The following is a 15,306-nucleotide window of genomic DNA, read 5'->3' as shown; positions in this document are numbered from 1 at the left end:
CCATTAGAGATGACATTATTCTTGGCTCTTTTTTAGGAACAGTTGATTTGCATATCCATCCATTTACCTATTATTAGTTCTCTCCAAGGTCTCCAATCATCTTTAGATTGGATGTGTTTCAGTTTAGTTATAGATATTTTGAAGCATTGTTTTTTTTTTCCTAGGGTTTTCTTTTAGTTATATTCCAAAGATTGGCAATAGTTTTGCTGATTTTATTGCTAAGGGTGCTTGCAGATTATCTCTAAATAGATCTTGGTGGGGGTATACCATCGTTGTTTATTGTGGATTCATCTCGTTTATATGTTTTTTGACCTAAACTCTTTCATTTAATATAGTTGTTGCTCTTTTGTTTTGGCAAAAAAAAAAAGTGACATTTTGGGGTGTCTCGCCAATTTGGCATAATTCTAGGGTGTCTGCGTTTTTCACCATATCTCTTTGGGTGTTCTTTAAAGTTTCTCTTTCTAATTTATCAATGTGTAGTACATTCCGAGACCCTAGCCCCGAATGTAGACACTGACCCCCCAAAAGAAAAAGAAATATAGGAGTTCACAATGTTTTGAAACTTTTTGAAGAGACTAACTTTCTTTTTCAGTACAAATTGGGAACTATCAATAGGTACTAAGCATTTTCTTTTATGCTGCAGATTCTTGAAGAGGACGAAAATTATGATCTGCTACAATGCTTGATTTGTGTTTGTCACTTTACAAAATATGAATAAAAAATTTATTTTAATCTGACTATAGGAAAAAAAATAGAGGATAATTTAGTCATTTCAAAATATTAGGAGAGAAGATGTAAGAGTTGACTTTTTTTATGCATCAGATGTGAGACTTTTAAGGAGGGAGTAATGGTAAATAAAGAACTTTTTCCCTTCATTAAAAGGTTATTTGTGTAAAAAACAATTTTTTTTTATAGTAACTATAGAGTAAGTGCAGAAAAGAGATAGAAGTTTACTCAAATTAAATTTATATATACTCCTGAGGTTTGCAAACTAGTGTGCCTAAATTCTCTGAAGTTTATTCTAGTACATTTATGTCTCAAATTATATATCAAACTCACCCTTACTAATAGAATAATATGACTAATTAAGTGATGACTCATCATCTAATTCATTTTCAAAATTTTTCAAATTATCCTCCTGTAACCTCAAATTCATTTTGATTTTTACCAGAAAAAAACCCATTGTGATTTTAGGCATAGAGGAATATTCATAATATAGTAAATGTTAGGAGATGCAAACATAATAGTTTATAAACCTATCCCTTTTATTTAACATTTTTCGAAACTTAGTGCCATCAAACTTTCAAATAATATTCGAACTCTATAATGTAAGCAAGAAGATTCAAAATGTGTTTGGAATTTAATTATATGTATGGACAAATCAACTAAATTAGGATACTAGTCGAAACACTACTATTATAAGGGACAATTGCTTTCCTCTCTCCTTGGATCTCACATGGTTTCTTCCACCTAAAGTTGATTTTTTTTCCCCTTCAAAATCCTCTTCAATGGTGAAACAATTTGGTCCATAATTAGGGTGCACTAAGCCCTTCATCTACCTTCCCTAGTTGGGTTAGTTCACAGCAACCATTTAAATTAGTAACCAAGGTACACTTTATCTTTACCAAAATTAAAAATAGCATAATGTTTAAGTGAGATGGTTGGTGCATGAGATTAACACAAAACCTAACCTTTTATGCACATTTGCCAGAGGTTGGGTTGGTTCAGATTTGATCTTTCCATAAATAAAAAGAAAGAAAAATAGTCTTTGAATTGGTTTCAGTTTCTCATGTTATATGAATAGTTATTTAAGTCAATATATGTTGAGGGCAATTGATCTCACCTTAGTTATTTAATTTTAAAGGAGGGACCTACACATAGATTGTGTAGTAGAAGAATTTCAAAATTACCAATAAGTGGGTTAGATGTCAAAAAAAGAAAAAAGAAAAAAAAAAAAAATCAAAATTTTCATCTACCATGAAATAGATAAGGGCTTGCAAGCCATGCACAGTGTTTGTTGGGGGAAATTTCTTTTCTTGATTATTTATTTAATTTTGCAGAAAGGATTTTTTTTTTCTCTTGATTTTAGTCATCACCAGGGCTTTCTAATTGTGACCAGCTGACTCATGTATCCCAATATACTTTCGTGGGCCAATTGTGGTCCAATTGTGATCAATTTACAAACAAGCAAAAGTCCATTGGAGTCCTTTCCCAGTAAAGAATGTTGGCCAAAATTAGAAATAAGTATTTTGGAAATCATGTTGTATTTAAATTAAGGGTAATTTTCATCTAGACCCCCTGAGGTTTGGTCCAGGACTTTAGTCCACTTAAGTTCTTTTGCATAGGCCCTAGTTCAAGAAATGGTTAAATAAGGATAAGTTTAGTAGAAATTGTTAGTTTAATAGACTTTGTGACGAGAATACCCTTGTGTCCTTTAGATTTTTTTAATTTTATTTTTATTTTAATCTACTATAATAGATACTATAAAATAAATAAATAATAAATAGTCATCGGATCACTTTGAACAATTACCGAGTGTTTCTTCATCATCGCCACCCACCCCAGCACTGCCGCCGCCACCTCCGCTTCCCCCCGACGATGAGGTAAACTTGTGGGTCACGACTGGGTGGACTCGCATCTCGGCCCCATGGAGAAGTCCCCGCAAGATCTCCCCGCCCTCGATGCGGCCCAAACTTCACTTCCAATCTTAGTGAAGAGGTAAACCACCACTATACTCCCAAAGTAATCATTTTGTCAGAGGTGATAGGCGATGTAGCAATTGAGATAAAGATAAGAGGTGATTTTCTTATTATTAATTTTCAAGCACCAAAAAGAGTGGGTTCAGATAATGGATACACAAATAAGAGGTGATAAACAGAAGTAGCTAATTGAGATAAAGATTAGAGGTGATTTTCTTATTATTAATTTTCGACGTACCAAAAAAGAGTGGGTCGATTCAATGGATACAAGGATGGGTGAAGGAGCCGACAAAGCACCAACACAAGTTGGGCCGGAGTCCGCCCAAAGCCATCATCCGCCCCTAGAGGTAAACATTGATGCAATTAAAGCATGATGATCGAGAATGTTTAGGATTCAAAACAATAGGGATCGGACGACACAGCAAAGATGCGGTGATACCCAGAGTTGTTGGCGATCATCAAGAAACCTCAAGGAGCCGCAGATGGTGAAAACGAAACGGAACCGCGAACACGGGCGGAAGATAATGCGGATGAGGACTCGGGGAGGATAATCACGAAACCGGGAGGAGGTAAGCACCCGGAGGGAGGCGGAGGTCCCGGGGCGATGATGAAGAAGAAACCTTCGGAATTGTTCAAAGGATCCGATGACTATTTATATATATTCAAGTATCAATTATAGTAGATTAAAATAAAAATAATAAAAAAATCTAAAGGACACAAGGGTATCCGCACAAAATTGTAAACAACAACTATAAACTGTCCTTATTAACCATCCTGAAACACAGGGAAGAAGACAAAGTGGACTAAAGTGACCGACCAAACCCGGGGCCAATGAAAATTACTCTTAAATTAATTATAAAACCAATACATAAACAAACTAATTAAGAACCAGAAGACAATGACAGGGAAACAGTGATTCATCATTTATTGATTGATGAGCAATTACTGTACAAACGATGGGGGCAGGGCAGGTTCATGGTCAGAAGCCTGAAAGTAAAAGCACACAAAGGCAAGGGCTACAGCTTGCGTTGAGGTGTAATTGTAACAATCAAGTGTCAAAATATAATTTTTTTTCCAAAAGAGTTTTTTTTTAGAAAGTTTCAACCAAGGAGAGGAAAGAGGTCAAACTGTCGAGCCCGTAATTAACATTGCCTTCCGGGCTAGGTCATGATTGCGTTGCTCGACCTAGAAATTATAACAAATTTATAATCCAAAAAATAGGACTTTAATGTGTTGATATCCACGACGATAGGGTCAACCCCGAATTAACATGAGGGGCTGGTTGCTGAAGGAGCTTGTCACTCTGGTGATAGAACTTTATCAAAACATTCTCCCAAGGCGTCTAACATGGCTGTTCTAATAGTTGTGGTAACCATTTGTAGACACCCCAGTTCCCAACAAGAGTTAAATTTGAATGTTGCTCAATACCTGTTGCCTATAGTTGAGATTTTGATTTTGTTCGTTTCACAAGTGGGTGTAAAGAGAAACGGACGGTCGAGATTTCAATCTCGACCATTGCCCTATGCATTTAATGTGCAACACTGAAGTCGAATTGCCCCAGTAGTATATGACAATTGCTCATCCATCAATGGCATCCCAACCTGGACTTTTCAACCCAACTTCACCCCCAACCTAAGTTATTCTTCTCTTCCACACTTTATTTTTCTTGAAAAATTCTGATTTATTTATTTTTATAAAATAAGAATATAATTCAGGTTCTCCAATGTTTGGACCATGTTCATTTGACAAGGAATTATATGCTTTTTCTTTTCCTTTCAGATTTGAAATTTATTTTCAAGATGTTATAGTGTGATTATTTCAAGATGTTGAAAAAAAAAAGTCTATACCGAAGAGATTAGTTAAAATCATGGATAATTTTGTTGCTTAATCTCTAGTGTAGAACATGCAAAAGGGATAAACCCATCTAGCATTTTATTTATTTCTTTTCTGTCTTGTATTTTTCATCATGAAAGATTCATTTAAATATTACTGCATGACACCGTGAGCAGCCATTATAGATCAAGTCATCATAGTGGAAACTTAGCTTAAAATTTAAAATTCTCTACCGTGGCTAAATGTATCTATTTCATCCTTTTTCCTGCTGACAATAAAATGGAGTTCTATAAATAAAGAGAGTTTGAGGCAGTGCTTTGCAAATTTTATAACCTACCACTGTTCTGAGATAATATTCAAGGTTACATTGAAATAAAAGAAGGAAAAAAAAATTATATAAAACAAATTTGAATTTGAATCCCATATCCATTAAACCATCATTACTTAAGTAAAATAAATAATTAATCCTTGCATGAGTTCATGTAATGGTCACACTCAAAAACACATGGCACGAACCCATGAGAAAAGGGCTAAACACCCCGGCCCACTTCCAAATTAGGATTGATCAATGTTGAATCACTCTAGCTGTAGTAAAGGTGAATCCAAATTAAAATAAAACCTAAATGAAATGTCTTGATTTTGGTTGTTCTAGTTATTCTTTTAACCTTGCGATAAGATGATCTTATTACTCCGGGTTGAGATCTGTCACCCTTGAGGGCATAAAAGGATTAGTCCTATAAAAAAACATATGGTGTAGGCTACGAGATATAAAAAAATCCGGACTTGATAATAATATAAAAATTTCTCCAATTAATATGAGATGTGTGAAGAAGGAGAACCATTATTTGTGTCTGCTTCTTCATTAAGAGTTCCAATTATTTTTTCATGCATTAACTATGATTGTTTATTGAAAATTTTGGGAAGAACAACTCTAAAAATAGAATTGGATTAATTCAATTAAAAGCAAGTTTGTCAGATACCTGATTTTGTACATTAATTTGCTCAGTGTTCTTTATAGAAAAAGATTTTCATTCACATTAGATGAATAAAACTACATTTATTTAAAGTCATTCATTATCTACAAAATATTATGAAAAATTCACATGTAATAATCAATATAAGATCAATCGTACCTTAACACTCTTAAAAACCAAAATTTAGATCAACTTAATTAAATTGTTTTAGGGAAAAAAAACTTTTTATGTACAGTAAAAGAAAAATATATTCATCTAGACTTATTATTCTTGAACATTCTTTGCATGTCATTGGACACTTGATCAATGATACAGGCAAATAAATTTCTTTCTTTCTTTCCATTCTATTCTTTTCTCTTTTTATTTTTTTTATTTTTTTATTTTTTTTTTTTGGATACTCCTAGGGTTTGCAAACTAATACATCTACACTCTATGGAATTTTATTCTATTATATTTATTCTTCCATGTCTCAAATTGTATATCAAACATATCCCTAGTGATAGAATAATAAGACTAGGTGATAACTTGACATCTACTATATTAGATGCCTGACAACCAATCCACAAGGCCTTAGATCACGTGTTGGGTGCATGCATGCCACTCTTGTCATATTGCACTCTTCACCCGTTGTACCTTGTCCTACATGGATAATCAAACTGGAGCCTTCATTGCTGACTGGGACAATGTTCTACATGCAGTGTTGTTTAGGATATGTCCTACATGTTTACCTTAAGTAGGGTGGTCAGTATAAATGCCCCATCAATGCAAGGCCATGGTATACACTCTTGACTCTCAATCCCTAATTGTCTAAGCACTTTGATTTCTTAAAACCTTGATGCAGATATTGATGCTTCACAATTTGACTTTCGCATCGAGGTAGCTTTGTTGATCAACACGATCGGATTCCGATCAACTAGTTGGTCATATTCAATTGTAACAGTATTCGAACTCCATTATGTAAACATAAGATTTAAAGTTTGTTTTGAATTAAAAATATGAATGGATCCATTAAATTACAAAAAAAAGAAAAAGAAAAAGAATTCTTTGTATGAACTAAGTGTAGGTGGAAGGTTTTTGCATCTTAAAAAAAAAAAAAAAAAAAAAAAAGTGAAAGGTTTTTGCATGAGAATGACACAAAACTGGCTCACTTCCTGGTTGGGTTGGTTCATATTCCAGACTACCAAAAATAAAAGGAAAGAAAAATTGTTTTTGAATTGGTTTTAGTTACTCATGTTAAGAGTCAGCATATGTTTATGGTGACCAATTCTTACCTTAATTATTCAATTTCAAAGGTGGGATCTATACAAGTGATTGTGTGGTAGAGACTATACATGGAAGATACTATATAATATCATCTTCAAGGGAAGCTGATTCATATTGTGTGGTGATCTCTTCATACATGCAGGATCCAACATGAACATGTATAGAAGCATTATGGAGATAATATAGTAATTTTCCTACAAATATGATGATATAATGATACAATCCTTAATGGTGTGGAGAACTTCTCTCCTATACTTTATGGCAAATCAAACCCAAAATGGAAGATGCAAGAAACTAAAAATAACATCAAAATTAAAACCAATTGTCCCTTGTCAGAAATCATATGTTTAACTTTCTCCTTTTCACACTTTAAATTGGATGGGAATGGTCCAAAGGAATCAATTGACACCCTAAAATTGAATCAGAATATTGGTCCACACTAACCAATAGACACTACTACACTTACCCTTACAAGCAACCCAAAAAGAATAACAAATTTCAAAACTAGGGATGATTAGGTTATGGATGTTAAAAGAAAGCAAAATTTTCATCCACAGCAGATGAGATAATTAATGTTGCAGGTCAGGATGTTTGCGACGGGTAATTTTTTTTCCTAACACTTATTTACTTATCTATTTTTGTAAAAAGGAAATTTCCTCTCACCTTCCTCAGTACTAAATCCAGATGATACAGCTACTATATGATGAGATAATGTTGCAATCAGTCACAGTGTTTGTGAGGGCTAATTTATTTTTTCTAATTTTTATTTATTTATTTATTTATTAATCTATTTTTGTAGAAAAGACATTTCCTCTCAACTTCCTCAGCAGGCACTATATCCAGCAGAGTAGAGCATAGCCAAATACTCCCGTAGGCCAACAGTGTTTCTGTTCTAATTCATGTAATCCTCTCTCTCTCTGGGGTTTTCTCTATAAATAGAGGGAGTCTTGAGGCAGTCTTCTTCAATTCACTCATTCACTGTTCTTCTTCTCTTTGAGAGTGAATCATGGCTTGTTCTTCCTTACTTATTGCCATTTTCTCACTGTTTCTGGTTCTGGGGTTTGCCTCTGCTCAGCTTTCTCCCACTTATTATGACTCTTCATGTCCCAATGCTCTGTCAACCATCAAGTCTGCTGTGGAAGACCTGCTTTCCAAGGACCCTCTAGTGGGTGCTGACCTTCTCCGTCTGCATTTTCATGACTGCTTCGTAAATGCAAGTCATCTTCTCTTTTTTTCTCTAGCTAACATTTCTTTTCCATTCCTTATCTATCACCAGTGTTTTTCTTATATTGCAGAGATATTAACAGCAGTTGCATGTTTACGTGTATGTGCTACAGGGTTGTGATGCTTCTATCCTTCTGGACGACGATCCAACCTTCACCGGAGAGAAGACTGCTAAGCCAAATAACAACTCACTCGGAGGTTTTGACGAGATAGACTTCATCAAGTCCAAACTAGAGAGCATCTGCCCTAACGTTGTCTCGTGTGCCGATACTGTCGCCGTTGCTGCTCGCGACTCTGTTGTGGCTGTAAGCCCTAATCACCCGTGGCTTATAGTTGTTTCATATGCTTTTTAATTTGTGCAAATTAAGTTTCTAACAAGATTTGTGCGTTGCAGTTAGGTGGACTTCCATGGACGGTTCTGTTGGGAAGAAGAGATTCGACTACAGCAAGCTTTAGCATGGCCAACAGTGACCTTCCTGCCCCAACCTTAAATCTCAGTGACCTCATCTCTAGTTTCTCCAACAAAGGTTTCACGATGGAAGAAATGGTGGCTCTCTCAGGAGCTCACACCATAGGTGAAGCTAGGTGTACTAACTTTAGAGATCGTCTGTACAATGAAAAGAACATCGATGATTCCTTCGCTGCATCCCTGAAAAGAAGTTGCCCAGCCACCGGAAGTGACGATAATCTGTCTTCAATTGACACCATAAGTGCAACAAGCTTTGATAATGCATATTACAAGGATCTATTGAGCTTGAAAGGTTTGTTGCACTCCGATCAACAGCTCTTCAATGGTGGCTCTGCTGACTCCCAGGTTATCGCCTACAGCAAAAACTCTACAGTTTTCCTGACGGATTTTGCAGAAGCTATGCTGAAAATGGGGAATCTGGGTCCTCTCAAGGGTAATGATGGGCAGATCAGAGTCAATTGCCGGACGATCAATAATGTCTAGTATAAAGTCTTGTTGTCTACCAAAAATGCTATTGTAACAGTACAGTTAATATATACACAAGCAAGGGTTTATTAAACTGTGTTTATCGCTCCCAGAATATGCAAAGCTTTTGCAGCAAATTAGAGTGTGTAGGAATTTGATTTACTCAAAAATCTACATCATCTAAAATGAAAAGCAAAGCCCTAGAAGTTAAATGATAATATGATATACTTTACATCTTCTATTGGCATATAGATCCATAAATAGAATTTGGCAGTGCTGAAGGCCTCTGGATCAATTTTCAAATTTAAGCATTTAATATGGAGCGATAAATTTTTATTTTGTTAATGAATTGATAAAGAATTCATAAACAAAGTATCAGAATCACACAATTAATGAGGGTGAAATCGATTACCTGAAATAAGATCATCCATCTTATTTATAGATATCTTAGAACACACCATATGAAAGACTATATAAAATAATACAGATACTAGTCCCTTATACCCTCCTCAAAGTCAAGGGACCCCAATGCTTGAGTTTTGGAACTTAGATGATGAAGGCAAGAGGAAGATAGACCTTTGATAACGCAAGAACTGAACCAAGAGCATAGACAGCAAGAACCGAAAAAAAGAACTAGCCCAGAAACAAACTTGAGCGACTGATACCATATCAGAATCACACAATTAATGAGGATGAGATCATCAATCTTATTTTTAGAAATCTCAGACAATACACCAGATGAAAGACTATATACAATAATACAGATACCAGTCCCTCACACAAAGCAAGGAAAGGGGAGGGAGCGGAAATACAAGAGAGAGAGGAACAGAGACGAGCCTAGCAAAGTCAGCAAGGCACTAAGGAAAAACACAGCAAAGGAGAAAGCTAAGGAAGTTAGGACTAAACCTCAAGACAAGATTCAACTGCATGGTTCGAGCTGTTTCTTTTCTCTTCATGCATAACCTGTACGTGGATATCCCCTACAGACACTGCAAGAGGTGGCCCCACGTTGTTGAATTATCTTTGTAAGTTAGAGCCAATTCACTCTTAAATTAACTTTCATGCTTATTACACGTTAGAAGACTAATTGAAAGCTGTTTGTTGGCACAAACCAGATGTTAGAGCCCAAAATCAAAAGATAAAAGCTAATTACATATACACCGCCTTATCTGTAACCAATTACACTTACACTGCCTAGAATTTATTATATTACTTTTAAATTAGTATCTAGTATTTTTTTTAGTAAATAATAATAGTAAAAATTTTGTAATCGTCATTCGGCCGGATCTTGCTAGGTTTGGTGCCTTTGGCATGGTGGTGCCCAGTATTGGACGGACGTCACGTGGATCTCATCAAATCTCAAGCGCATGTGCAAATTAAACCAACTTAAGTGAAATAAACCGTTTTAATTTGAACTGAATTGAACCATTTGGGATTGCTCTGTGACATTTGAAGGCAATTATAATGGTTTTCTTTGTTTCTGTGTTTTCTGGTTTTTGTTTTTCCATGCTTGCCATGAGGTCCGGCACCCTCCGATGATCGATCAAACCCTCCCACGGTAGGAGAGAATGGAGGGGATAAGCAATCATCATGGGCGGGTCTTTTCAAGGGGGACAGTTAGGGAAGGGGCTCGTCCGCTTCCTTTCCTTGCCTCGAGTGTTGTCAATGGTGAAAAAGTTGCACTGTGTAAATCGACATATGTCGAGGCAGAAGTTCGACGTTGGGAGTGTGCAATCATGGGTTATGTTGTGGGAAATAAACCTACCTTTAAGATGACGTCCTATGTGGAACAGAATGGGGCCATGTCAAGCATGTGAATGTTTTCGGTTTGAATTCGGGAGTTTTTGTCTTTGGATTCCTAGAGGTTTATCTGAGTCTTCAAGTTCTAGAGGAGGGACCATGGAGTATTGGATCCAAACCTCTAATCTTACACATTTGGAGCACTGACGTTTCACTCACTAAAAAAGATGTGAGCGAACTCCCTTTATGGGTACGTTTCCCTGGTCTGAATCTACATCTTTGGAGTGATGAGGGACTAGGTTGCCTTGCCAGTTGTTTAGGTGTTCCGATTTGTGCCGATCATTACACCACTAGTCGTGATCACTTATCCTATGATCGTTGTTGTGTCTCCATCAAAGCAGCAAATGGTCTTCCATCAATAATTAAGGTGGCAATGGAGTCGAGTCAAATTTGAAAACAACCTATTGAATATGATTGGACACCCCGTCTTTGTGTTCATTGTAAAGTTTTCGGCCATAACGCTGCAACTTGTCCAGTAATGCCGTTGACGAATATTGTGTCTGCGGGTGCGACTACAAAGCCGATATCTAATACCTCCAATGATTGGTAGAAGCCTAGGCAACATCGTCGAAGTGGAAGTCAAGTTGAGAACGGAACAACGACTAAGCTCCGTATCCTGCGAAAAAATCGACTAATCAGTTGCAAGGTTCTCTTCATACTCCTGTCCCATGTTCTCCTATTCCGGTTTCAAGAGAGCCTATTGATCGGCCCTTGACAAACCATTTGTCTACCAGCCCTCAAAAAGTCTTAGCTTTACCTTCTCCTAATGATGGACCAAGTGAGGATAATTCATGTTCTATGTCTCAACGACCTGTAAAATTATCATCAAGCAATGAACGTCAGGTTATGTCTTCACCCACGAAGGCGAAATCTCTGGTGGGTAAGTCTCGTCGAATTTTACCGGCCACTTTATGTGGGCCATTAGGAGGTAATTTCTTTGGATTAGTTTTGGATGCTCGAACAGGGTTTTCTGTCCTTCATGATTCTATTGAATGTCCACTCTTGGAGAAGGATGAACCAATTCGTGTTCGTGATCGTAGTCCGGTGGGGGAAAAATTTGCAGGATGCCCCCCGCTCACCGGGAGTTTCTAAGTGAAGTTTGGAGTATGGAACATTCGGGGTCTCTATGATCCCACCAAACGTAGAACAGTTCTTGACTGGGCTATGTTGAAACACTTGTCGTTCTTTAGCATCTTAGAGTCTCATGTGCGTGAAGTTAATTTCCCACTTTGTTCACAAATTTTTGCCTCAAGCTGGAAATGTATAACTAACTATTCACATTCAGTGTTGGGAAGAATTTGGTGAGTTTGGAATCCGGATCAAGTCATAGTTGAACCTCTTTGTATTACTTCACAACTCGTTTCGTGTCGAATCACTAGTTTGGACACCCATGATATTTTTGTTGCCTTACTAGTCTATGGTCTTCACTTTATACCTGACCGGTTACCTCTCTAGCGTGATATTTCCACACAGTCTCTTCTACTTCGGAACCTTGTATTTTGCTAGGTAATTTTAATGCAGTTCTATCCGGTGATCAAAAACAGGGTGGTCGTACTCTCATGGAACGTCAGTTGCGTGACTCTACATGTTTTATTCAAGACAGTGGAGTTCATAAACTTCGACAGCAGGGTTATTAACTCGAGAACGTGAACTTCGTCAACGCTGTCAAAAAAAGTGGTTAAGGGATGGTGACGGCAACTCGTCTTTTTTTCATCGGGCAATTCAGACTCGACGTAGCCAAAATTGGATACGATCAATTTAGAATTTGGAGGGTATAGTGGTGTTTGATCCTGAGGCTATCATTTATGAAGCGGGTAGATATTTCCATAATTATTATGCAGGCAGCCCTCAAGTGATTCCTGACCACTTTGATGTTTTGAGCAAGCGTTGTTTATCTCCGTCTGATGCTTTTTCATTGATTGAACCATTTAATCAAGATGAAATTCGTCAGGTGGTTTTCTCCATGGACCCTAATTCTTCACCAGGACCTTATGGATTTGGCTCTCAATTTCCTTGTTCAGCATGGGATATTGTGGGCGATGAATTTTGTGCGGCTATTCAATAGTTCTTTACCAACCCTCAGTCGTTGCCACATCAACTTCGACTATCAAGAATGGTTTTGGTGCCTAAGGGAGACTCTCAATCTTCCTTTGCAAATTTCAGACCCATGACAGTAAGTTCCATTATTTATTGTGTAATTGCAAAACTGATGGCGAATCACTTAAAGAAGGTTATGCCCAATTTGGTGGATCATTGCCAGACTGCCTTTATGGTGGGCCAACACATCAGTGATAATATTCTAATTTGTCAGGAACTTCTTCACCATTATCACTCACATGGAGGGTCATCCTGTTTTGCTGCCAAGATTGATTTAGCCAAAGCTTACGATTCCATTCAATGGAGTTTTCTATTAACCTTGTTATCCAAGCTTAATTTTTCACCTCAAATGATTGGTTGGATATCACAGTGTGTTGCTAATGCATCTTATGTAGTTGGTGTAAATTGTGGGGAAAGCACTCCTTTCACTGCTAATCGTGGATTGTGGCAAGGTTGTCCATTATCCCTTTTCTTTTCAACTTGGTCCTCCAGGTTTTTACTGATCAACTAGCTGTCTTGGTAAGTCAAGGTTATTTTGAATATCATCCACATTGCACCACTCCTCGGATAACCTCGGTTTGTTTTGCTGGCGATGTCTTCCTTTTTGGTAAGGCTTCTAGTAAGAATGCAGATCATCTAGCTTCACCTTTTTAGTGGTTCAAGGACCTATCAGGTCTTTCGGTAAATCCACAAAAATCTACTATATTTTTTACAGGATGCGATTTGGCGACTAAGGAGTATTTCTTGAACAAATTACATATACGTCAAGGTTTTTTCCCTATTTGATATTTGGGTGTCCCTCTTTCATCGAAATCTCTTTGTTGGGCTGATTTTGATGGAATTCTTCAAAAGGTGGATCATAGTTTGAACACTTGGCGTGCTAAAACCTTATCTTATGTAGGGCATCTTTGTCTTCTAAAATCAGTGATACAAGGTCAACTCCTTTACTGGTTTTCAGTTTTTAAGCTTCCTGCATCTGTTGTTCATCAGATTGAGTCTCGAATGGCTAGATTCCTTTGGTTGGGCAATAAGGATTCTAGCAAGCATAGGATATCTTGGACTACTATTTGCTTACCTCATTCAGAAGGAGGATTAGGTCTTCGTCGCCTGGCTGATTGGAATGACGCTGCGCTCTTGAAACATCTTTGGGCCATTTGTAGTGATCAACCTTCAATTTGGGTAAGGTATATTAAACACCGTTGGTTGCGTCATCGTTCAATATGGTCTATTTGGCCTCCAGATGGTAGTTCCCTTACTTTTCGTTGGATTCTGCGACTACATGAAAAGGGTAAAAATTTCATTCGATATTAGTTACATGATCACATGATGGTCGCTCCACTTATTTATGAACCGACACATGGTTACCAAGTGGGTCTCTTTTTAAAAATTCAAACCAATTGATTCCTACATTTGGAAGAAATCAAATGGATAAGGTTGAACAGCTTCTAACGGCTACAGGGCATTGGCAACTTCATTTTCGGGATTCAGTTTTGAAAGATCATCATGAAGAGATAACTTCCACTCAATTATTTTGGTCACTTAAAAATGATACTGCTATATGGACTTTTGAATCATCTGGCAAATACACTATGCGTAGTGCTTGGACAAATCTCCAAGTTGGTGCTTCTCCTCAATGATGGACAAAGTTGGCTTGGTTTCCAACATGTCAACCTCGACTCTCCTTCCACACTTGGTTGGCGATTCAGTGTAGATTACCAACTCGATCTGCACTGTTGTGTTGGGGTGTTAATGTTGAATCTCAATGCCCTCTCTGTGGTACAGCGTTAGAAAATGAAACACACTTATTCTTTTCTTGTTCTTTCTCAGTTATTGTTTGGAGTGCTGTATTACATATGAATGGGTTCTACTACCCTCCTCTTTTGTCTTGGCCTGAAGAAATTGCTTGGTTGGAAGAACATTTCTATGGAACCTCTCTAAAAAGTCAAGTACAATGATTTAGCTTCACTGCCACCATATATAGAATTTGGGAAGCCCGTAATCAAGTCATTTTTGGTGACCGTCCCTCTACACCAAATTCTGTTTTGGTTCGTGTGCTCAGTGATACTCAAGGAAGGTATAACCAAATTAATCTCTTAGTGGAGAACACCCCTCTTAATCGTGATTTTTGGTGGATGGCATATTTCTGTCACCTATGTTAATTCGTGTGAATGATGTCTAACTTGGATCCATCATCTAGAAGGTTGGATAGCAATAAATTGTGATAAATCGGTGGTTGGCAATCAAGGAGAATATGGAACAATGGGTCGTGATTCCAACGGAGATATTGTCTATCCAAGATCGCAGGAGGGTGCATTAGAAACACCGGTTAGTATGATAATGACTTGCTTTGAAGATTGGAATGATGAGGCCATACCTTTCTATGGATTTGTGAATGTCGAAGTTTGAAGTGTGATTCTTTACAAGCGATCACTCTAGTGGATCAACCAGAGGCTGCACCATGGATAGTCCATGATTTGTTAGA

The 15,306-nt window shown here is 37.2% G+C and overlaps 1 protein-coding gene across 1 annotated transcript; it reads left to right on the top strand.

Moving 5' to 3' along the window:
- Positions 1 to 7,775: 7,775 nt before the first annotated feature.
- LOC149022660 (cationic peroxidase 1-like) lies at positions 7,776 to 8,945 on the top strand. The gene is made up of 3 exons (XM_089147673.1): positions 7,776 to 7,982; positions 8,107 to 8,298; positions 8,388 to 8,945. The coding sequence occupies exons 1-3, from the start codon at positions 7,776 to 7,778 to the stop codon at positions 8,943 to 8,945; spliced, it is 957 nt and encodes a 318-aa protein (XP_089003799.1).
- Positions 8,946 to 15,306: the final 6,361 nt, after the last annotated feature.

The sequence above is a fragment of the Hakea prostrata genome, chromosome 3, assembly GCF_041222555.1.
Source record: "Hakea prostrata isolate BN-2017 chromosome 3, UWA_Hpros_2, whole genome shotgun sequence".
Taxonomy (NCBI): domain Eukaryota; kingdom Viridiplantae; phylum Streptophyta; class Magnoliopsida; order Proteales; family Proteaceae; genus Hakea; species Hakea prostrata.
This window is presented reverse-complemented; position numbering and strand designations above follow the sequence as displayed.